General features: G+C 40.4%; 1 protein-coding gene across 43 annotated transcripts in view; it reads right to left on the bottom strand.

Moving 5' to 3' along the window:
- The window catches only part of TCF7L2 (transcription factor 7 like 2), a 322,643-nt gene that overhangs the window by 43,506 nt on the left and 254,026 nt on the right, over positions 1–25,111 (bottom strand). For 5 of the 43 annotated variants that reach the window (XM_073562185.1, XM_073562184.1, XM_073562181.1 and 2 more), the window contains exon 5: positions 13,316–13,326. The exons of 37 other annotated variants lie outside the window; for them this stretch is intronic. In XM_073562185.1, the coding sequence (XP_073418286.1) occupies positions 13,316–13,326 (11 nt within the window). Of the gene's footprint in view, positions 1–13,315; positions 13,327–14,503; positions 15,528–25,111 lie in introns of those variants that run through there. One more of the 43 variants, XM_073562167.1, reaches the window with a different exon arrangement.

Below are 25,111 nucleotides of genomic sequence, written 5' to 3'. Positions count from 1 at the left end.
AAGGACCTGCCTTGTATATTTCGTGACATCGACGAGATCTTGTTTCGCCCGCCATTCACTTCTCAAAGACTTTTATCACAAAAACTAAATGGCGGCGAGCGCAGTGAGCAGAACGGCGAGGAGTCACAACATCCACTCTCTGTAGAGACGCCTCCCCCCCGTAAACACTGGGAGCTGCGCGCCGGGGCCAGGTTCACGCTTTCATCCACAGAAATGCTGCACGGATTCCCGACATGGGAACCACTCAGACCGAAAAATCCATATTCCCCAAGGTGGTATTGAGCCGGAGTTTTACAAGGCAGAACATTTAACCAGATTATGTGTCCGGCAGATAAAGACGCTCTCGTAGTAATGGCTGAGCAGATTACAGCCTAGATATGGCCTCATTTCCATAAGCAGCTTGTATTAATACCCAGGGAGCGGCGGCAGCGCGACCTGACAAGAGCTAAATGCTTATTACATCACGTTTCTTGTTCTCTTCCACAATCGGAGACACAAGGATTCTGCCCGTTAAGGTTTCTCTGGTTTCCGTGAAACGTCTTAAAGCCTCATGAGCTCCTGTCAATGGCGCCAGCTGGTAAATACAAAGGATGTCATTGTACACCGGCCGTGGCTCACAGCCGGGCAACTACGATGTGACAACCAGGGACGATTTGTGTGTTTGTTTTTTTAATAAAATAACTGTGCAAAACTAAAAAAAAAAACTCAAAAAAAAAAAGCGTAGATTTACAGAATTTATTGACATGCGATCACCGACTACGAATACAATAATATAACGTGAATATTAATAAATACATCGTAACACAAAATTAAATAATAATAAGGTTATGGTAATAAATACATAAAAATCCTAGAAAAAAAAAAACTGCTTAATATTACATAATAAGTAAAATATTTATACAAAGATCAATAAAAATGTATTTAAAGATTAAATACACAGAAATATCTATCAGTTGTCAGGGGTCAGTGATTTGGGCAATCGTTCCTTTATCAATCAGCTTTGCATTCGGCTAATTTCATTGCCGCGCCGTTCCAGTATTTGCTTCCGGTCCTTCAAAATCAGCATTACAAGGCAATTAGCAAACATGAATAATTTAGTTCGGCGGCGCCCCTAGAGGATCTAGTGAGAATGTAAGGAGTTGGAGCCCAAGCTCAGGGGCCGAGCCGGGCAATGTATGCAGCAGGTGTGTAATACACCGACACCTGGTGTGCACCATTTTATTGGCACACAGTCATGTGACCACAGGTCCTCGAGAGATAAAAAAAAATGTATTAGCTTTAGAGGGTACATATTGTAAATATAGGACAAATTTTAGATATTTGAATGCAATAGGAGCGCAACAATAATCATTAACAATCCTTATGTGGATGAGCCCCTTCAATTAGCCGGAGGTGGTATAAGGAGCGCACTGGATGCACCAGGCAAAAAATAATGTAATGAGGAGATATATATACATATATCTAAATTTATATAACACAGTGGCATGGAAAATGTGGGATAACCGGAAATGTGGGGGTTCGGTCACATATAAAAATTATATTGGTTCTCAGCACATCGATACATTGTACATCAGGTTGAGACACAATTTAATCAGGTCCGACCTATTACATCCTCAACGTGTCAAACAAGGAGAAGCACCAAAAAAGATACCAATGTTGTAAAAAGCTAAAATCCTTTCTGACTACAAGAAATCTCTCAATAAACCTGATAAAAATAAATATATAATAACTAAAACAAAGTAAAATCCTTATGTATACATGGATGACATACTGATCACACCAATACTACAACAGGTCATATGGCCATATAAAAAAAAAAATACGCCTAAGAGGATAGCATCCTGCAAATGCGTAATGGATGGAATTTGTTAATAATGTCTATCCCGGAAGTTGTGAAGCTGAATCTAAAATTTCTTGAGCCTATACATGAATGAAATATAGGCAGAAATCTACAAATGGCACTGGTATGGTTTGGGTGAATTTCTATCTATGTCAATGGAAATTATTATTCTTTGATTCTATAAAACTTTTTGACAGTTAGGGTGATCAATGAGTGGAACAGGTTGCCACGAGAGGTGGTGAGTTCTCCTTCAATAGAAGTCTTCAAACAGAGGTTGGACAGACATCTGTCTGGGATGATTTAGTGAATCCTGCTTTGAGAAGGGAGTTGGACCAGATGGCCCAGGAGGTCCCTTCCAACTCTACCATTCTATGATTTCAGCCAAAACTGTCCAAGGAATGGCCTAAAAAGTACATATTATCCTTAATTTAGGATATCTTACTAATCGTATTGTTGTAGGTAAAAACTATATCAATGCTTGTGAAAATCTGTACATAAAACAATACAAAATAATTTAATAGACTGTAATTTGTTGAATATATTGTACTATAACAATTTATCAAATCTTAGGAACAGTAATGGGGTCAAACATAACCCCAACTGCATAAACAATACTGGAAATTCAGAAACTTTGACAGAGCCAAAGTCATGTGCTCCTGTAGGTTCTTTCATGCACTTCATCACATATAATGCTGCTATTTCCTCCATCCGAAATTATAAGAGATGGGTGACCACAGTGCATTAGAAAACTGCCATATTTCTAAAATAATTCATACAATATTCTTCAATGCAAAGCAAAAAATTAGAAAGGTCATTATAGTTGCATCGACTAACGGGGAGGAGAAGAGACTCCTCAACCTCAGTGGGGTACATATTGATATTCGTCAAGATTTTAGATATATACGCCATGTACATGTGTCACTTCACCCAAAATATTCCAGAAACTAGAACTCAATGATCTATAACACTCGATACATGACCAGTCACATATCAGTGCCAAACACACAGCGACGCTATGCATTGCACCAAAAATCAACTCACAGGAAGCCTAGAATGCATATATATATATATATATATATATATATATATATATATATATATATATATATATATATATACAAAAATAAAAACAGTAGTACCAGCAAAAATGATAAAATTGGCAATACAGCCTATCAGATAAATCAGCTTCTTAGCCTGGTTTCACATTTGCATCTGTGTGTGCAGCATTTGATCCGCATACGTCCATATATTTAACATGGTGTACGTACGTACATGCGTTGTTTCGCAGTGTGCGGCGGGGCACGGCGAACGCAACATGTATTTTTTGAAGCGTCAAAAATCTGTCAAATTTGCGCAGGCATGCACATGCGGATGAGTGCGTCAAAAAACCGCATTGTTGTCTATGGAAAAGCATTGGTATGCAAGGACATGTGTACGCATGCGTTCTTCAAAATATAAATAGAAATCCCATGAGACACGTCCATTTTTGTCTGACGTCATATTGAACGCATGGCGCATAAGCAAACGCATGCAAACACATGCACATGCAGCATTTTTCTGTCATGCGTAAGATGATGCGCATAAAAACGCTGCGCAAACATGCGCTATGCATGCGTTTGCGTATGTGGATGATACGCTGCAGACTCAAACTCTAATGTGAATTTAGCCTAACTCTTAATTTAGATCACTTTGGATCTCCCTGAAATTCCTGTAGTGCCGTACCCGATATACACCAGATAGATGTAGTAAGATAGTTATTAAGGTTGAAGGGAGACTTTAAGTCCATCTAGTTCAACCTATATCCTGTCCTAACTTGCCCTAACATGTTGATCCAGAGGAAGGCAAAAAAACCCATGTGGCAAACAGTAAGCTTCACATTGGGGAAAAAAATTCCTTCCCGACTCCACATACGGCAATCAGACTAGCTCCCTGGATCAGCGCAACACTAAGGAAACTAGTGTATATACCCTGTAATATTATACTTTTCAAGAAAGGCATCCAGTCCCTTCTTAAATTTTAGTAGGGAATCACTCATTACAACATCATATGGCAGAGAGTTCCATAGTCTCACTGCTCTTACAGTAAAGAATCCGCGTCTGTGAGTATGCTGAAACCTTCTTTCCTCCAGACGTAGAGGATGCCCCTTGTCCCCGTCACAGGTCTAAGAGTAAAAATATCATTAGATAGGTCTTGGTATTGTCCCCGCATATATTTATACATTGTAATAAGATCACCCCTAAGCCTTCGATTCTCCAAACTAAATAACCCCAAGTGTAGTAACCTGTCTTGGTATTGCAGACCCCCCAGTTCCCTAATAACCTTGGTCGCTCTTCTCTGCACCCGCTCCAGTTCAGCTATGTCTTTCTTATACACCGGAGACCAGAACTGTACACAGTATTCTAAGTGTGGTCGCACTAGTGACTTATATAGAGGTAAAATTATGTTCTCCTCATGAGCATCTATGCCTCTTTTAATGCATCCCATTATTTTATTTGCCTTTGCAGCAGCTGCCTGACACTGGCCACTAAATGTGAGTTTGTCGTCCACCCATAAACCCAGGTCTTTTTCAGTGACTGTTTTGCCCAGTGTTTTACAATTAAGCACATAATTATACAACTTGTTCGTTCTACCCAAGTGCACGACCTTACATTTATCCCCATTAAAGCTCATTTGCCATTTATCAGCCCAAGCTTCTAGTTTACATAAATCCTCCTGTAATATAAAATTGTCCTCCTCTGTATTGATTACCCTGCAGAGTTTAGTGTCATCTGCAAATATTGAAATTCTACTCTCTATGCCCCCTACAAGGTCATTAATAAATATGTTAAAAAGAAGCGGGCCCAAAACTGACCCATGTGGTACCCCACTGCTAACTGTGACCCAGTCCGAGTGTGCTCCATTAATTTGTTTCCTATCCCTGAGCCAGCTCTTCAACCATTTACATATATTTATCCTGGCATATATAACCTGGCATAATGTTTCTAGAATGATGTACCCCGATATACAGCCTGTAAAATTTCTGCAGAGCTCTGTACCCCTATAAAAAGCCTTTGTAATGTCTCCAGAGCGTGGTACCACTATATACAGCCTTTGTAATGTTTGTCAAGTGGTGTACCTATATATACAGCCTGTATGTCTGTAGAGTGTTGTATTCCTATATACAACCTCTATAATGTTTTCAGAGTGCTGTACCCGTATATACAGCCTGAATGATATCTGTAGAGTTTTACCCTCTATATACAGCTGGCATTATGTCTACAGAGTGTTGTACCCCTATAAACAACCTGTATAATGTCTGTAGAATGCTGTACCTCTATATAGAGCCTGTATAATGTCTCCAGAGTGCTGTACCCCTATAAACAGCCTAAATAATGTCTGTAGAATGCTGTACCCCTATATACAGCCTGTATGTCTGTAGAATGCCATACCTCTATATACAGTCTATATAATGATTGCAGAGTGCTGTACCTCTATATACAACCTGTATAATGTCTGTAGAATGCTGTACCCCGATATACAGTCTGTATATCTGTAGAGTACTGTACCCCTATACACAACGTGTATAATGTCTGTGGAATGATGTACTTCTATCTAAAGACTGAATACTGTCTGTAGAATGCTGTACCTCTATATACAGCCTGTATAATGTCTATAGACTGCAGTATCACTATATACCGTTGTGACCAAAAGTATTGACACCCCTGCAATTCTGTCCGATAATACTCAGTTTCTTCCTGAAAATGATTGCAATCACAAATTCTTTGATATTATTATCTTCATTTATTTTGTCTTAAATGAAAAAACACAAAAGAGAATGAAGCAAAAAGCAAAACATTGATCATTTCACACAAAACTCCAAAAATGGGCCAGACAAAAGTATTGGCACCCTCAGCCTAATACTTGGTTGCACAACCTTTAGCCAAAATAACTGTGACCAACCGCTTCCGGTAACCATCAATGAGTTTCTTACAATGCTCTGCGGGAATTTTAGACCATTCTTCTTTGTCAAACTGCTCCAGGTCCCTGATATTTGAAGGGTGCCTTCTCCAAACTGCCATTTTTAGATCTCTCCACAGGTGTTCTATGGGATTCAGGTCTGGACTCATTGCTGGCCACCTTAGAAGTCTCCAGTGCTTTCTCTCAAACCATTTTCTAGTGCTTTTTGAAGTGTGTTTTGGGTCATTGTCCTGCTGGAAGACCCATGACCTCTGAGGGTGACGCAGCTTTCTCACACTGGGCCATACATTATGCTGCAAAATTTGTTGGTAGTCTTCAGACTTCATAATGCCATGCACAAGGTCAAGCAGTCCAGTGCCAGAGGCAGCAAAGCAACCCCAAAACATCAGGGAACCTCCGCCATGTTTGACTGTAGGGACCGTGTTCTTTTCTTTGAATGCCTCTTTTTCTCCTGTAAACTCTATGTTGATGCCTTTGCCCAAAAAGCTCTACTTTTGTCTCATCTGACCAGAGAACATTCTTCCAAAACGTTTTAGGCTTTTTCAGGTAAGTTTTGGCAAACTCCAGCCTGGCTTTTTTATGTCTCGGGGTAAGAAGTGGGGTCTTCCTGGGTCTCCTACCATACAGTCCCTTTTCATTCAGATGCCGACAGATAGTACGGGTTGACACTGTTGTACCCTCGGACTGCAGGGCAACTTGAACTTGTTTGGATGTTAGTCGAGGTTCTTTATCCAACATCCGCACAATCTTGCGTTGAAATCTCTTGTCAATTTTTCTTTTCCGTCCACATCTAGGGAGGTTAGCCACAGTGCCATGGGCTTTAAACTTCTTGATGACACTGCGCACGGTAGACACAGGAACATCCAGGTCTTTGGAGATGGACTTGTAGCCTTGAGATTGCTCATGCTTCCTCACAATTTGGTTTCTCAAGTCCTCAGACAGTTCTTTGGTCTTCTTTCTTTTCTCCATGCTCAATGTGGTACACACAAGGACCCAGGACAGAGGTTGAGTCAACTTTAATCCATGTCAACTGGCTGCAAGTGTGATTTAGTTATTGCCAACACCTGTTAGGTGCCACAGGTAAGTTACAGGTGCTGTTAATTACACAAATTAGAGAAGCATCACATCATTTTTCGAACAGTGCCAATACTTTTGTCCACCCTCTTTTTATGTTTGGTGTGGAATTATATCCAATTTGGCTTTAGGACAATTCTTTTTGTGTTTTTTCATTTAAGACAAATTAAATGAAGATAATAATAACAAAGAATTTGTGTTTTCAATCATTTTCAGGAAGAAACTGAGTATTATCTGACAGAATTGCAGGGGTGTCAATACTTTTGGCCACAACTGTACAGTCTGTATAATATCTGCAGAATGCTGTACCTCTATATACATCCTGTATATTTGTAGAGTGCTGTACCTTTATATAGTCTGTATAATGTCTGTAGAATGCTGTACCGCTATATACAGCCTGTATACTGTATGTAGAATGCTGTACCTCTATATACAACCTTTACACTGTCTGTAGAGGGCTGTGGAGTCAGAGTCGTGGAGTCGGAATCAGTGGCATGGAAGTTGAGGTGTCGGAGATTTGGCTTACCAACTCCACAGCCCTGTGTACAACTACACTGCTCAAAAAAATAAAGGGAACACTCAAATAACACATCCTACATGTGAATGAATGAAATATTGTCATTGAATACTTTGTTCTGTACAAAGCTGAATGTGCTGACAACAAAATCACACAAAAATCATCAATGGAAATCAAATTTATTAACCAATGGAGGCCTGGATTTGGAGTCACACGCAAAATTAAAGTGGAATGTAATGTCCTTAAAACGAGTCAAAATGATGCTCAGTATTGTGTGTGGCCTCCACGTGCCTGTATGACCTCCCTACTGTACAATGCCTGGGCATGCTCCTGATGAGGTGGCGGATGGTCTCCTGAGGGATCTCCTCCCAGACTTGGACTAAAGCATCCGCCAACTCCTGGACAATCTGCGGTGCAACGCGACGTTGGTGAATGGAGCGAGGCATGATGTCCCAGATGTGCTCAATCGGATTCAGGTCTGGGGAACGGGCGGGCCAGTCCATAGCTTCAATGCCTTCATCTTGCAGGAACTACTGACACACTCCAGCCACATGAGGTCTGGCACTGTCCTGCATTAGGAGGAACTCAGGGCCAACCACACCAGCATATGGTCTCACAAGGGGTCTGAGGATCTCATCCCGGTACCTAATAGCTGTCAGGATACCTCTGGCGAGCACATGGAGGGCTGTGCGGCCCTCCAAAGAAATGCCACCCCACACCATTACTGACCCACCGCCAAACCGGTCATGCTGAAGGATGTTGCTGGCAGCGGATCGCTCTCCACGGCATCTCCAGACTCTGTCATGTCTGTCACCAGGGGCGTAAATACCACGATCGCAGCAGTCACCACTGCGACCGGGCCCAGGGGGAGTCAGGGGCCCGGAAGGTCAGACCATGATATCTCCCAACCGTCCCGAGTCTCGCGGGACAGTCCCGTTTTTGACCCCCCCCGCACCCCACCCGGGACACTATTTTACCCGCATTGCACTGAGCTGCCACACTTCCCCATGCACCGACCCCATCCTCGTCCTCCCAGATAAGACTCACCGCAGCCTACAATGACGTCCTTGGCTGTTCTGTGGCTGTGCGCACAGAACCTGTGATGAGGTCACAGGATGGGAGGAATCAGGGGTTACAAGATCAGGGGCCTTGGTGTCACTGTCTGCAGGACTCTGCTGGATGAGGTAAAGTTTATGTGTGAGGTCAGGAGGGGTTTACAGTGTGGATGTAGCAGAGCTGTGTGTGTACAAGGTGTACAGAGAGAAGCTGGGTTTGTACGAGTTGTATGGAGGGAGCCGTGTGTGTGTGAGGTGTACGAAGCGTAGCCGCGTGTGTGCGAGGTGTACGGAGCGGAGCTGCGTATGTACAAGGTGTACAGAGAGGAGCCGGGTGTGTACGAGTTGTACGGATCGAGCCACGTGTGTGTGAGGTGTACGAAGCGTAGCCGCGTGTGTGCGAGGTGTACGGAGCGGAGCCTCGTTTGTGCGAGGTGTACGGAGCGGAGCCGCGTGTGTACAAGGTGTACGGAGCGGAACCGCGTGTGTACGAGGTGTACGAAGAGGAGTCTCGTGTGTACGAGGTGTAAGGAGAGGAGCCGGGCGTGTACGAGGTGTACGGAGCAGAGATGTGCGTGTATTTTGGCATGGGGGGGCCCATTTGAAAGTTCGCACCGGGACCCATAACTTTGTAGTTACGCCACTGTCTGTCACACGTGATCAGTGTGAACCTGCTTTCATCTGTGAAAAGCACAGGGCGCCAGTGGCGAATTTGCCAATCCTGGTGTTCTGTGGTAAACGCCAAGCGTCCTGCACGGTGTTGGGCTGTGAGCACAACCTCCATCTGTGGACGTCGGGCCCTCAGACCATCCTCATGGAGTCGGTTTCTAACCATTTGTGCAAACACATGCACATTTGTGGCCTGCTGGAGGTCATTTTGCAGGGCTCTGGCAGTGCTCCTCCTGTTCCTCCTTGCACAAAGGCGGAGGTAGCGGTCCAGCTGCTGGGTTGTTGCCCTCCTACGGCTCCCCATCCATGTCTCCTGGTGTACTGGCCTGTCTCCTGGCAGCGCCTCCAGCCTCTGGACACTACGCTGACAGACACAGCAAACCTTGCCACAGCTTGCATTGATGTGCCATCCTGGATGAGCTGCACTACCTGAGCCACTTGTGTGGATTGTAGAGTCTGTCTCATGCTACCACGAGTGTGAAAGCACGACCAACATTCAAAAGTGACCAAAACATCAGCCAGAAAGCATTGGTACTGAGATGTGGTCTGTGGTCCCCACCTGCAAAACCACTCCTTTATTGAGGGTGTCTTGATACGTGCCAATAATTTCCATCTGTTGTCTATTCCATTTGCACAACAGCATGTGAAATTGATTGTCAGTCAGTGTTGCTTCCTAAGTGGACAGTTTGATTTCACAGAAGTTTGATGTTGTTTAAGTGTTCCCTTTATTTTTTTGAGCTGTATATAGAGCCTGTATAATGTCTGTAGAACGCTGTACCCCTTAAAACGCCTTTATAATGTGTGTAGAGTGCTGTACCCTTTATACAGCCTGTATAATGTTTGTAGAGTGTTGCATTCCTGTATAAGGCCTGTATAATGTGTGTAGAGTGTTGCATTCCTGTATAAGGCCTGAATAATGTCTGTAGAGTGTTGTACCACTATATACATCCTGTATAACATCTGTAGAATGCTGTACCTCTATATACAACCTGTATAATATGTCTCCAGAGTGCTGTACCCCTATTTACAGCATGTATGATTTTTGTAGAGTGCTGTACCACTATATACAGCCTTTATAATGTCTGTAGAGTGCTGTACCCCTATATAGCCTGTATAATGTATGTAGAATGCTGTACCTCTATTAACAGCCTGTATAATGTCTGTAGAGTGCTGTACCCCTATATACAGCCTGTATAAAGTATGTAGAATGCTGTAACCCTAAACACAGCCTGTATAATGTTTCCAGAGTAATGTACCACTATATACAGCCTTTATGTCTCCAGAGTGCGCTACTTCTATATACAGCCTGCATGACGTCTGTAGAGTGCTGTACCACTATATACAGCCTGCATAATGTCTCCAGAGTGATGTACCTCTATATACAGCTTGTATAATGTCTGTAGAGTGCTGTACCACTATATACATCCTGTATAATATATATAGAATGCTGTACCTCTATATACAGCCTGCATACTGTCTGTAGAATGCTGTACCTCTCTATAGTCTGTATAATGTCGGTAGAGTGCTGTACCTTTATATACTGCGTGTATGTCTCCAGAGTGACGTACCTCTATATACAGCCTGCATACTGTCTGTAGAATGCTGTACCTCTCTATAGTCTGTATAATGTCGGTAGAGTGCTGTACCTTTATATACTGCGTGTATGTCTCCAGAGTGACGTACCTCTATATACAGCCTGCATACTGTCTGTAGAATGCTGTACCTCTCTATAGTCTGTATAATGTCGGTAGAGTGCTGTACCTTTATATACTGCGTGTATGTCTCCAGAGTGACGTACCTCTATATACAGCCTGCATACTGTCTGTAGAATGCTGTACCTCTCTATAGTCTGTATAATGTCTGTAGAGTGCTGTACCTTTATATACAGCGTGTATGTCTCCAGAGTGACGTACCTCTATATACAGCCTGTATACTGTCTGTAGAGTGCTGTGCCAGTATACACAGCCTGTACAATGTATCCAGAGTGCTGTACCCCTATATACAGTCTTTTTAATGTCTCAAGAGTGCTGTACCCCTATATACAGCCTGTGCTATATTTATAAAGTTCTATAGCCATATAGAAATCTTGTAGAATGTCTGTATACCTCTATATATACACCATATACAATGTCCCTATAGTGCTGCAGTCCATATACAGCCTGTAGAATGTCTCCAGAGTGCTGTACCACTATCTATAGCCTGTATTACGCTTAAAGAGTGCCATACCCCTATATAATTTCTGTACAATGTCTGTACAGTTCTGCACCTCTATATACAGTATGTATAATTTCCCTATAGTGTTGTACTCCTATATACAGCCTGAATACTATTCATAGTGGTTTACCCCTATATACAGCCTGTATACTGTCTCTAGAATGCTTTATTTCTTTCACTAAAGTAATTTTACGAAATTAGGAACAGTAATGGGGTCCAACATAACACCAAGAACAAATAATAAATCCTGGGAATTTAAAAACGGTGCTTTAGATGCCAAGCCATGTGCCCCTACAGGTCCTTTCATGCATTGCATCACATATAATGCTATTTCCTCCATAAGAAATTGTAATAGGGGAGACCTCATGTCATTAGGAAACTGCCATCACTATAAAATAATTGATACATGATTTTCAAGGCAAAACAGAAAGTCAAAAGGGTCATTAAAATTGTTGAATGTCTTAAGGTCTCTATATTGCTGACACACTATTTAAAACATATATGATGTCTGTAGAGTGCTGTACCTCTATATACAGCCTGTATTAAATTTAGAGTGCATTAACCCTATAGAAATCATGTACAATGTCTGTAGGAGTGCTGTACCTCTTTATAGCATGTTTAATGTCCCTATAGTGCTGTACTCCTATATACAGCCTGTTTTATGCTTATAGAGTGCCATATCCCTATATAAATACTGCACAATATCTGCTGAGCCCTGTACCTATATATGTAGTATTTATAACTTTCCAACAGTGCTCCACTACTATATACATTCTGTATAATGTCCATATAGTTTTTTACCTCAACATAATGCCTACATATTGTCTCCAGAGTGCTGTACTTTATACAGGCTGTATATATGGGTATATTTAACCATAGTAACATTCAAAAATTAGGGACAGTAATGGGGTCCAACATAACCCAAAGAACATAAATAATCCTGGGTATTCAAAAACTGTTATTTAAATCCCAATTGAAGGTGCCCCCACAGGTCCTTTCATGCATAACATCACATATAATGCTATTTCCTTCATAAGAAATGATAATAGGGGGTGACCTCAGGCCATTAGGAAACTGCCGTCTCTATAAAATAAGTGATACAGGATTTTCAAAAAGCTAATGTGTCCAGAGCGCTGTATTCCTAAATACATCTTATATAATAACTGTAGAGCGCTGTAACTCTATATACAGCCGGTATAATATCTGTAGTTTGCTGCAGCCTGATATATAGTCTGTATAATGTATGTAGAATTCTCAATCCCTATCTACAGCCTATCTACAGCCTGTATAATGTCTGCATAGTGCTGTACCTCTATATATACAGCCTGCATAATGTCTGCAGATGTGACCGGATGTCCCTATAGACCCCTCTGTCCTATAACCAATAGTGCTAATATATACCATCCACCAATAAAGAGTGCAAGCTCTTCAGTCCACAGTCTATTGTAAAATGTGACACTTTCCCGGCTGCACCGCACATCATCAGAATCTGCAGCTAACCCATTAACCCTGACTCTGCCAGCAGTAATAATGCAGAACAAGCAAAACTCAGATATGTCCTGCCTCCCTTCAGACAGCTGTAGGACACCTGGATCACCTCTGTATGCGACCTGCACATAGCGGACCCCAGAATCCCACTGATCCAGAAGTTTATAGGGACGTCACAGTAATATCCGGTCTGTTATATAGACACCGTCATAAGAAATGTCCTGGAAACATCATATGGATATTACACTGCCATGGCTGAAAACTAATGTCTCCATAGAGGAAATCTGCCGCACAGGTCGAGGGGCAGGGACTCTGTGTATGTACAGGAAATCAGCAACTTACATTTATATATCACTATTATCTGCCCAAAGCCTGCAGATTGTGCTGTATAATGTGCTGTATACTGTGCTGTATAATGTATAATGTGTTGCAGATTGTGCTGTATAATGTGCTGTATATAGACTTCAAGGTCAGGAACCGTCTGATCAACGATACAGCGACAACCATGTGAGCTACAGATAATTCTAGATAATAATGAAAAGTGTCATCAACAAAATAAAGGCCATAGACAATATACAGTACAGATAGAGAATAGATAGAGAATAGATAGAGAATAGACAGATAAATAGATAAATAGTAGATAGATAGTTAGATAATAGAAAGATAGATAGATAATAGATGGATAGAGAATAGATCGATAGATAACAGATAGATGATAGATAATATATAGATAGATAAATAGATAATAGATGAGAGATAGATAGATAATAGATAGATAACAGATAGATAGATAATAGGTAACAGATAGATAGTTAGATAATAGATAGATAATAGATAGATGGATAAGAGATAGATAATAGATAGATGACAGATAGATAATATATAGTTAATAGATAGATAGATAATAGATAGATGATAGATAGATAATAGATGATATATAGATAATAGATAGATATAGATAGATAATAGATAGCTATAGATAGATTGTAAGCTCTTGGGCCCTCACTCCTTTGCTCTGTAATGTCTGATGTTCCTGTGATTTGTACAGCGCTGCTGAGTATGTTGGCGCTATATAACGATTATTATTGTTCCGCGGCTCTGGCCTGTACCTGGGGTTGGCGGCTTCTAGCCTCATGGATACAATGTCACATATTACAGAGAGGAGATAATCCGATATCACACAGGGCCGGTCAGGACGGTGTCAGGCAGTGCTGCCAGTGATGGCCCTGTGAGCTGTCGCCAGTGATTAGCACATGCAGTGACAGCCGCTGACGCCTCTTATTTCCTCCTCAATTTGCACTGGATGAGAGGTAGAAACAATTAGCTCTTGTTCCTCTAATCTGCGCCCCGACCTCCCCTCTCCCTATTGCAGTTATTCTACCCGGGTGCACGGCCCTGACACGGTGATAATGAGTGCAGGGGACGGTCCCCGATGCGGACAATCGGCGGACTCCAGCACACAGTGCCCCTCCGGCTGCTGAATTCAGGATGATGGGAAAATCACCAGATGATGGTGCCGATGAACCTCACACCGATTGCCTGCAGGTATAAATGTAAGAGATGCTCTATAGTGGGCACACATGGTGAGAAATGCAAGGGTTAAATTATTTGGCAACATGCGGGAGGAGGGGACCTCTGTTTACCCATCCCAAATCCACAGACATGAGGAGATGCAAGTTTTTTACTCACCCAGCAGTTCACATTGGCGTGCCAGCTCCCCAGCTCCTGCAGTAGAGTTAGTCCACAGGCTGGCATGGGCTTCTTGTCACTTGCCCTGTCCAGACCAAGCAACACGGCGTCCCTGGTATACATGCCCGCTGTGTGCTGCCCACCCCGGCTTTACAGCGCCAGCTCGGTGCATCCACTTATATCCAGGGGTCTCGGAAACATTCACTTAGTCACTGACTAAATCAAACCCGCCAACCTCGCCGGTGCCCGCTCCACACTAGATGATGCAGAATATATTGACCCAAAAGAACCAGTCATATTCCTTAGCTAGTGCAAACCACCAGATCCCGCCATGGTAAAAAAAATAAAAAAATATAAAAGAAAACAATGTTCAGACAAGTCGTTCAGCCGGTAACAGTTCACGGTGCAACACAGCAAACCAGCGAGGAGCAAAAGCAAAGCGAGCTAGCAAGAAATATGGAGCAGGAAGGAAGATGCCAGAGAAGCAAAGTTTCCCCAGTGCAAGAACTTGGTCAATTCTGCAAAGAAAAGGTGGAAGGAGAAAGAGCTCTGAACTGCCACAGCCTCGCGGAGTGACGAGACGTGTGTGGCCTGCGCCGCTCTCCACGACACAACCTTCAGTCAGCATTAAATATCAATTTGCCTTTTCTAGAAACAGAAGACACAATACATAAGAGAGCTTTTGTTAGCCGGGGCTCCCAGTGGCCAAACAGCAGCTCTAAGCCCCTAAACTCACATACAAGCCCCTCTGCGCCGCACACTCAAGGACCAAAACTTGGGGGGTTTATCTAACGCTCTGCTCCATCCTTACACTTACAGACCAAGACCATTGACTTTAAGTGCCACAAACTAAGACAAATTTTATTGCACCTTCCGGCAAACCCCTTGCCACTTGACATTAAAAGGTCCCCTATTCAATAAAGTTTGCCACATGGGTCTTTCCAGGAGCGGGAATGAGCTGCATTGTGTCCGGATACTCCGAGCAGCTGCTGACAATATGGGAAAGAGGCCGTGAAGATTCCTCTCTCCTAGATATTCGAGCCCCTCGCACGCTCGCTGACAGCCTTCACTTCCCCCCCCCCCCCCCCGGTACACTTTATAAAAAATTATGAACTGCACCAGCGCTCGTCTCCACACATCCGCCGGCCCCCGGGAGTGCTAGCCAGAAATCTTTAAGGCTCTTAATACCAAAACAAAACCCAGTGGTTTCCCTTTACAAGGCAGTGACAAAAGCAATGAGCCTTCCGTTTGACAAGTAAAAAGACCCAACAACAGGGCAGCTAATTGCCTTCCCGCCCTCCATTCAGAGCGGCCACCACACTCCAGCGACTGTTTTTCAAACACGTGCAATTTCCTAAGTAAACTGCAATGATGGACAGGTCCCAATAGTTTAGTAACAATAACTGGTAACCCGGACAGGCATTCCCAGCTGGGAATTATTTACCCTGCGTTCCCCAGTCGAGGCGATAACAAAACACAAGGAAACTAAATAGGAGAGGGGGGGGGGGGGGCGCGAACGACAAAAAATGCTGCAAAAACCTGGATAAGTCTAGAATCATTCCGAGCTAAAAAACCAGGCAGCTTCGGAATGTGGCTGACGCCGGCCGGCCGGCAGGGAAACTAACGTCTTACAGCTCCACTAGTCAGGGAGAAATCTCAGGAGGATGACGGAGCCTAAGACCATTCCCTCAACTCTAGGAAATGCACTGAAGCAGGACCAATAACACAAACCCAAAGCCGTCCACAGTCAGAGCGCACAAGGTGTCACAAGATCGCACAAAAATCAAGATACTGGGAAAAAAAAGAATTGCATACACTTTCAAAAAATTCCAAAAATTTCTTTAAATATGAAATGAAAAAAAAAAAAAAAGAAAGAAAGAAAGGAAAAAAAATGTTTTTCCTACCTTTAAAGGATCATAAAACAAATCTAGAACTAAGTACACAGCTTTCCGTCTTATGCACTTGATGCAAGAAAATACATTCAGGCTAGAACAGATTAGGAAAAACAGCAATCTCCGACATGCAAGACATAAGGAATATTGTAAGACGACGTGCAGGCTCTTACCATTTACAAGTTTTACTTGGCTTCCTCTATAGTGCCAGGCTAGGACCATGCTTCCGATTAAAGTATTCCACACACCATCATGATAAAGGCTAGTGTATAGATAGAGGTTTCATGATCCGCTGGAGGGCAGCACTCTACACTAAAAGCATTCAGACCGCCAGGACGCCAGCAGCTGAATCAGGCAATGGGAGCTTTCCCAGGCAGATCCTCAGTTAAGATGCTCAAGTTCAGGCATTCAAAGAATTATCTCAGTTGGTAGGGAAGAATAAAATTATTAAGATCTCCCCAATTCAATGACGGTCGTCTATAAAAAGCTCCAGTTTTTGTGTTACGCTCTCCTAACCCCCTCCCCACCATCCCCAATCCTCAGTTCAATGACAGGAACAAAAGACAATACTTTGCTTCCCGACTTGGCAAATATAAAAGACAAATCCCCTTTCTCTACAAAGTTCCTAAGCTTAGCGTAGAGATACAGAGCTTCTATCGAAAAGAGTAAATTGTAGACATTTTTAAAAAAAATTAAAAAAAAAACACAAAAGCAATTTGTCACTTTCAGTAAAAACAAACAAACTGATCATTAAGAAAAAAATGTGAAAAAATCTGTAAAAATATAAAAAAAAACCCTAAAATTAAAAATTCCCCCTATTTCACGGCTTTAGGAAGAGCCGGCGCTTGCAGGTGCCTCCTGGCGTGGTAGTAGCAGGTACAGGGAGACCCTGCATTGGGTAAATTCTCTCCCGGATGCGAAGAGCAAAAAAAAATAAAGGAAAAGACATAGAAACTTGAGAATATCTTCTCTAAGAGCGATGGGTATCCTTGCAAAAACTATACCCGCCAATGCGCCTTCAAGCAGAGGGGGGAAGAAAGAAAATGACTATTGATCTTCAAATAGCGATAATTGAAAAGATCAAAAAGATTAAACAAAATCAAAAAATGTGCTGACTTACCATGCTAGGCTTTTTTGTTGCAACTTTGTAGAAATTTTGCTCAAAGAAGCTGCATCGGATGTGTCAAATTTTTTCGCGGGCTGTGATCGTATTATTTCCGCAGCCCTGCCTTCCAATGCCTTCAGAACTTTCCCCCCTTAGTCTTTTTAGTTTCTGGTACCTAGGTTTTTTTTGCGAAAGACTTTAAAAGCCTTCAGCTCAGCAAACCAGCACAAATTATCCTGCCACCTTGCGCAGCTCTAAAGCTTTTGGCCGCTAAGTTTGGAAGGGCCTTTACTAGTGCATCAAAATTAGCATTGTCAAAGCACTTAATGAATATTAATATTGTATTTGTCATTGGAGAGAGTCCGTTGCTGAACTCCGAGTCATCCATCAGGGACAAGATTAAGAACACAATTATTTCTGACTGACAGGGACCAAATCTGCTACATTTTTTTTTTTTTTACAATTCGGGGGGGAAAAAATACAATATCATCATCTTAAAGGTGTCTCCCAGGGGAGCGGGGAACAGATTAATATGCTTTTAATGAAGTAGAAATCGTTATGTGTGAAGTGCTACGGAAGAAAATCAACCATTTCGTTATGGGTATTTTTCTTTGGATTGTGGAGAAAATCACATTTTTCAAAAAAGATACCTGGAGTTTAGTCCATGCTGCGTTTTTCTTGTAGGTTTTCTTGGTTGAATGTTTTTTTTTCCTTATTTGTTTTTTTTTGTTTTTGCATCATTTTTAACTTTGATCTATTTACAATCTCGCCATTTTAAAAACCAGCAAAGAAGATGGAGAGAAAGTCCCATCTGGGTTAATTTTCTCTGTCCTCACTTTTCTTCTTGCAGTGCTGATAAGACAGCAGAGTAAATAATTCCTACACAAATTTGACAAGAAACACCTTTATCAGCTCAAATTCTTTTCACTCTCATCTGTTTGCTCCCAAGTGGGGTCTATCAGACTTGCCTCTAGATGAAGTGCTACATTTAAAGAACACTTTAAAGAAAAAAAATCCAAAACAATCTTCTGCTTTCTAGTGACATCTCCTACTAAACAACTCAAGACACAACACAGAACATGTCCATTTCTGGGGGTGGAGTAAAATAAAGGAAGTCAAATAACCACTAACACAAGTATTAATGTAAGATTGTGATCTTTGCTTTTTTTTTTTTTTTTTTTACATTCTTTGCTTTTTTCTATTTTTCAGCCAAGTAAACAAAATGTGCTACACGCAAGAACAGAAGTAAAGAAAGGGACAGCGCATTGTCCCGCGGTTTTTACTTTCCTACAAAAACTCTCAATTTCATCAAATCCGTTCCCATTTACTATTGTTTTTGTTCTAATTTTACAATTCAAATCTATTGGAATAAAAAAATCAAGCATTGGAAATAACAGATGCGTTAGCAAATCTACCCCCAAGAATCGCCTTTTCTAATGCTTCTGTGGCTAATCTGCAGCTCCCACTGTCCACCCAAATAGCCTTTAATACCATTAAGAACCCTTAGATGAACATTCTAAATTAAAGGTTTGTTCCAAAAGGGTGTGAATTTGACCCCTGGTAGAAAAAAAAATAAAATAACCAAAACCCCCCCCACACACTTCTGCTGCACATACAGATGGTTTTAAGTCGATAATATAAAAGAAACCGCAAACAGAATTAAAAGCTTTTCTATTATCTCGTGTTCTCAGACCTTTTCGCAAAACGTATTATTCAATTTTTTACACTTTTGCACCAATTAAAATAAAAAAGTGGGAAGAGCGAGGTAAGCGGCATATTCAGAAAGACGGTTTATAGGGCTTTATACTACCAATGAAATGTATTTCAATTTTAATATTCTTTCCACTAATATATCTAAATCTAAAGATTTATCAAACTATCTTTAAAAAGAAAACACGGCTGCATCATGCGAGATCAACTCAAAACACATGTCAATGATTAGATCATTAAAAATGCACTTTGACTTTTTGTTTTCACCGTTAAGTTATTGACCAGATAAAGATTTTAAGACCAGTTATCAATTTTTTAAATTTTAATTTCATTTACTTTGGTTTTAATATTTTTGATTGTACATTCACTTCAAACACATCATCAACCGCTGCTAAACTGTGACAATTTAATATACGGGAACAGAATTAAAAAAAAAAGGGCTTAAAAAAATAAATTTAAAAAGTAAAAAAAAAATGAATACAGAGGAGAAACGCATCCTATATTTTAGTCCCAAGGAGGAAATGATTCTCTTGTAATGATTTAATTTTACAAAATAGAGAAAAGTTAATTAGGAAATTTTGAATGTGATATTTGTCAATCGCATTAGCGGCTATTAAGTCCACATCACACTCATGAGTTTTAAATAGTGTGATTTTTTTTTCCTCTCCTCCTCGCTTCCCCTGCTTCCCCAGCACGAACGCATCAGCACTACTTTCAAATTAACTCTCCGACTTTGAAACTTATTGATCTGCTATTAAGACACTAGTGAACTTGATGAAATGAGTGCTGTAGGTGCAGTCAAGACTTCAAAGTCTCACACAGCCATATAATACAAGCGCCTTTGATCCTGACTCCAATCTGCAGAGGGTTTAAAGCCCAATTCTCCCTAAGCTGCCCTTCACACTCGTTGTGTCTGATCTGATGTCTTACCAGTCACAGTCTTGATAATGTTAATAAAAGCAAATTTTAGCAAATGATTTTTACAATGGAAACAAATTAATTATATAAAAAAAAAACGTCGGCTTCTTTGTAAATTTTTGATTTCTCCACCAAATGTGGGAGTGGGGAGATACTTAATTGTACCGATTACAGGTTTCAAAAGAAATTATATACCCAGTATGCCATATAAAAAAAAAGATTTTTTTTTTATTTTTTTTTTCTAACCTTGTACTTTGTCAATCATGTCTTTGCTAAATGGAGGCTTTAAATAAAATTAACATTTCCTTGCGCTCTCGCTCAGGGAGAGAGAATGGCACCTGACATAGGAAGATTTCAATAGCATTTTGAAGCACGTGGATGGTATAAATATTTGATAGCATTTTAAGCAAAGTATAAAAGCAAAACTATTAATGTACTTACAGAACACAGAAACGCGTGAGAATCACACGGATTCAAACGACAACAAAATGGGATAGCGCTGCCACAAAGCCGTGCATAAGAATCACATTCAAAGGGAACGTATTGAAATTTATGGGTTTTAGGTAGGAGGCAGAAAAATAAAAATCTGCAACAACCATAGTTCCATAAATCTAATTATTCCAAATATTATAATGTTACAAAAAAACCTACGCTAATTCAAAAAGGAAATTATTAATTGAAATAAACATAATAAAAATCACAATTTTTTTTTGCAGTTAATATCTGTTAAAAATTCCATAATATTCAAAGACATAATTTTATCATTTAGAAATGTCTCTTAATACAACGATCCTGAACAAATCTTTCGCCAGATCTTGTAACCACTAAACAAAGGAAATTATTTTATTCTATAAGTTTCATTATTTGTGATATTAGGAAAATCTACTCTTGTGATAACTCAATCAGTAATTTTTCTTTATTCCATTTTTTAAGCATTATATCTTTTTTTTTTTTTAGTGTTTAATGTTCATACTTAACCTACTTGCAATTCCAAAGAAGTCAACACTCAATTGTGACAGTGTTCAAAAGGCTTTCTTATGCCACAAGCACAGTAAAAAAGTTTCCCCAATTAGTGCAGGAAAAAAGGAGGGAACAGGCATAGAGCTAGTTCTCAAAGACCCAGGCCTTGCGGCAAAGCTGTCACGTACAGGGGATTGATCAACAGGACTGCAATTTCTAATGGCATGTTGTCATGAAAATGGAGCCACGGGGAGTCACCTGCTTCACTCTTCACAGACAGCTCGAGAAGAAGGAGGAAGCAAAGTGGGTAACCGCCATTGCCTATCCCTTCAGCAGCAGATTTGGGTAAGGGGGTACGAATGTTTCCAGTGAAACATGTCAAGCCTCCAACAGCATTATCCAGCCTCCTACATTACACCGGATTGAAGCGCGTTACTCCCTCCTCTTGCTTTTTTACACACATTCCGGCTGTTAAAAAAAATACTTTTAGAGATCAAGAAAGGGATAAAAAAACACATCTATTAGATCTGTAAATCAACAAAGAATGCCCAGCGCACTCCACATTCAGCTGAGAATATTCGCCAGCTTAGGGTGCCATAGCCTAACGTTGCGCTGTCAGGGCGGCCTAGATTTCTCACTGATTACAAATCCCTTTCCGGACATATTGTTTTCTATTCTCAATGACATCATTAAAAAAAAAAACAAAGAAAATAAAAAAAATTAGCTTCATACTAATTGACTGTTTCCAAATGATTGATTCTAAAACATTTGCAAAAAATAAATTTATTTATTGTAAAACAGGAAATTTTTGAAAACCAAAATAAAGTCCAATTTTGCATTCAATGTTATATTCCCCAATAAATCCTCGTTATATTTCTCCCTTGCATATTACTACTAATTGAAGCACAAATAAATAGATTTCAGGATTGGACTTGCCCCAACCTCATCCCCTGACCAGATCGAGACATTTCCAGTCTAACCGGCAACTTTCGAGAATGAAATTATTTCATCAACATGCAAAGTTCCGTAGCTACCGGTCACACATATATATAGTCATACCCTTCCCATGCAAACGGAGGAGGAGGGGGGAAGGGAAGTCAAATAAAAGTTAAAGAACTTTTTTACATTCATAAATCCGATGATCGCTTTCCACGCAAATCACGTACGGTAACCTTTTATCGGTGCAGCCTCTGGACTCATCACTCGATGAAATTCTTAGCTCGCGGCAACAACTTAACCAAGGGACGCAGACCAATGGAAAAAAAATCATTGTGTTTGCATTTCAAATGACGAGAACGGCAAAAAAATAAAAAAAATAAAAAAGCGCTAACTGATCATTGCCAATGGAAATTAATTGGATATTCTGAGAATAGTGTCTGCTTGACGATCCTTAGAGGCCAAGCGCCAGTCGAGACCGCATTTGGTGCCGCGGCTTCAAACGCAGACCACTTGGGGGTAGTGGACATATTAGGGATTTAGCGCTTCTCCCCGTAGGCCTAAAAATAATCAGATGTGCTCAACCAAACGGCGGCTAATCTATTCCATAATTATAGCTCTTGCAAATCCAATAAATTTCCCAATATTACGGTAGAATTAAGAGACAAAAGGAAGGGTCTCATTTTCCAAACTTTTTTTTTTTTTAGGGAAGGAGATTAACTATAGATTTCAAAGCTTTTTATCTTATCGGGGTATTTTTTCGACCCTTAGCTCGAAATATCGGCTTTTGTATTAAGTAATTCATTGAAAAATATTCTGTTGAAGACCCGGCACTGTTTCTTTTTAGACCGGCTAAGGGATTTGCAGCCCCCGGCTAAAGCAATAGCCCTGACCAATATTAGCCTATCTTTCCTTGAGACACCCCATAATCTAACCTTTTCAAGACTCTTTTGCTTTCAAACTCAAAAGAGCATACAAAATTTGCATTGTTGGTGGCACTGGGAGACCGAACGAAGGCTTTTGGCTCAGCCTTCTGGATAAACAGATGCTTGCGCCACCACATAAGCTCCAAAGACCAAAGTTGGATGGGGAAAAGACGGTGAGATTAGGATCCATCCCCAAATGTTCCATCTTTCTATCGACCGCCGGCCTAGCGTGAGGTGTCAATTTTGACTCCAAAGAGAGCACACGAATTCGCAGTGGTCCCATTATACAGTCTCTTCGCTCATTGTAGATTCTGTCAACGAAGTCAATCTTATTAACTTCCGCACTGGTACACACATGACATTTCCTTCAATTTTCTTGCTGACTTCAAAAACATCAATTAGCAGCTTGAAAATAGGAAGGAACGAATGACAGTGCCCGATAACGTCGACTATTTGAAGCCAAGGGTAAATCTATTCTCTGCTTCTGAATGCATTCATTACAATTGCATTTTCAAAGCAGGACTCCAAATAGCAAAGAAAATTAAATTTATCATCTAGAAATGCCCAGAAATTGTTTTTTTATAATCCTGCGTCTATCTCTCTATCCCAGAGCGTAATGCAAAGTATCGCAATTCTCTTCCGCGATAACACGCCTCAACTTTAATAGAACTTTCTAATAAGGAGAAGGAGAGCGTCCCCAAAGTGTCACCGACCACAGCCATTGCCAAAAAGTTTAGCCTATTTGCCTTGCAAAAAAGTTGACTTGACCCAACATAGAAAAGTCAAAAAGAAAAATGATCCTTGGAACAATTAGAGCCTGACTAAATGTGGGATGGTGACGAAGAATGGACTCCATGTAGAGGAGCTATAAATTACAAATGTAAGAAATTAATATAAGTTTTAGTTTTTATTATGCGTTGGCTTTTCGGTTACGGTTAACCCTAAAGACACTGGAACTTAGACCGACAGCAACAGGAACCCAACATGCAGATAATAAGATCGCTTTCCACTAAACCATTGATTTTCTAATCATTTGACATTTTTTTGGTTATTTCCCGTCCCCTCCTTTGCAATTTTCTCAATGTCACTAAAGAAAAAAAAGAAACAACACATGACATAGATATATCTATTAGCTGTCAAAGCGGAGATTTCCCGGAACCGGCTTCATAGCAGAAAACCTGCCGAGAAATGGTAAGATAAATAACCTTACATTTTTCTCAATAAAATCTGTCACATTTCTAGATCTGTTATTCAGGAAAGATAAAAAAAAAAAAAACAACACAAAATCTATCACAATTAAGGAAGACAGAAAAACTGCAACATTCTTCCCCAAATGGGGGTTGGAAATAAATTATTTTATGGCATTCAATCAAAGCCGGGGAAAAATAATCAGCGTTAAGAAGAAAATAAATTATAATTTATTTAGACAAAATGATTTAAAAAATGTATCTAATAATTATCATTTTAAATTAAAACTATTTTGATTGCTCAATGCTAGAAAATATGAAATATCTCAGCTATTGTTTTTCTCTTCTTAAAGAAGGTTTAGGGTTTTGTTTTTTTTTTTATTGGAATTAATTCCAATATTTTATTTACATTTTATATTTACTTTTCTTTTTTTATATATTTTTTTTTTAGTTCATCGCTTTCATTTATTTTGATTTCCACTCATGCAATATAATGCAATACTGCATCGTCGTAGGAGCGATGGAACAGACGGAAGAGGAAAGAAAAGATGATGGATATATTTAGTTAGAAATTACATATTACCCTCAGGTGAGAAAGACAGAAAAAAAAAAAGAAAAAAAAGGCACGCCGCCGTATTCTGGCAGGGGGTTGTATTTTTAGCAGAAGAAAGGACAATATTCCCCATAACTGGAATATAAAATAAAAATATTCGCCAGCTTTCCTAAAGGCAAGGTTCATTTTTGAGGATTTTTTTTTTTTTTTATTCCTTGCTCCGCACTTTATTTTCTTCATTGTTTTCGCCTTTTTTGGTGTTTTGATTTATAAAAATAATTTTTTGGTGAATTGTAATGCAATTAACCATTGGTTGGCAGGCATCGTAACAAAACAAGCGCTGAAGTGAACACAAGCGGCGCGGATATCGCTGAAAGAATCTGCAACAAACCCTACGGATGACGGGCAGCGAGCAAAACGC

This window comes from Dendrobates tinctorius, unplaced genomic scaffold (assembly GCF_039654945.1).
Source record: "Dendrobates tinctorius isolate UK_male_01 unplaced genomic scaffold, ASM3965494v1 ptg000341l, whole genome shotgun sequence".
Lineage (NCBI taxonomy): Eukaryota > Metazoa > Chordata > Amphibia > Anura > Dendrobatidae > Dendrobates > Dendrobates tinctorius.
This window is presented reverse-complemented; position numbering and strand designations above follow the sequence as displayed.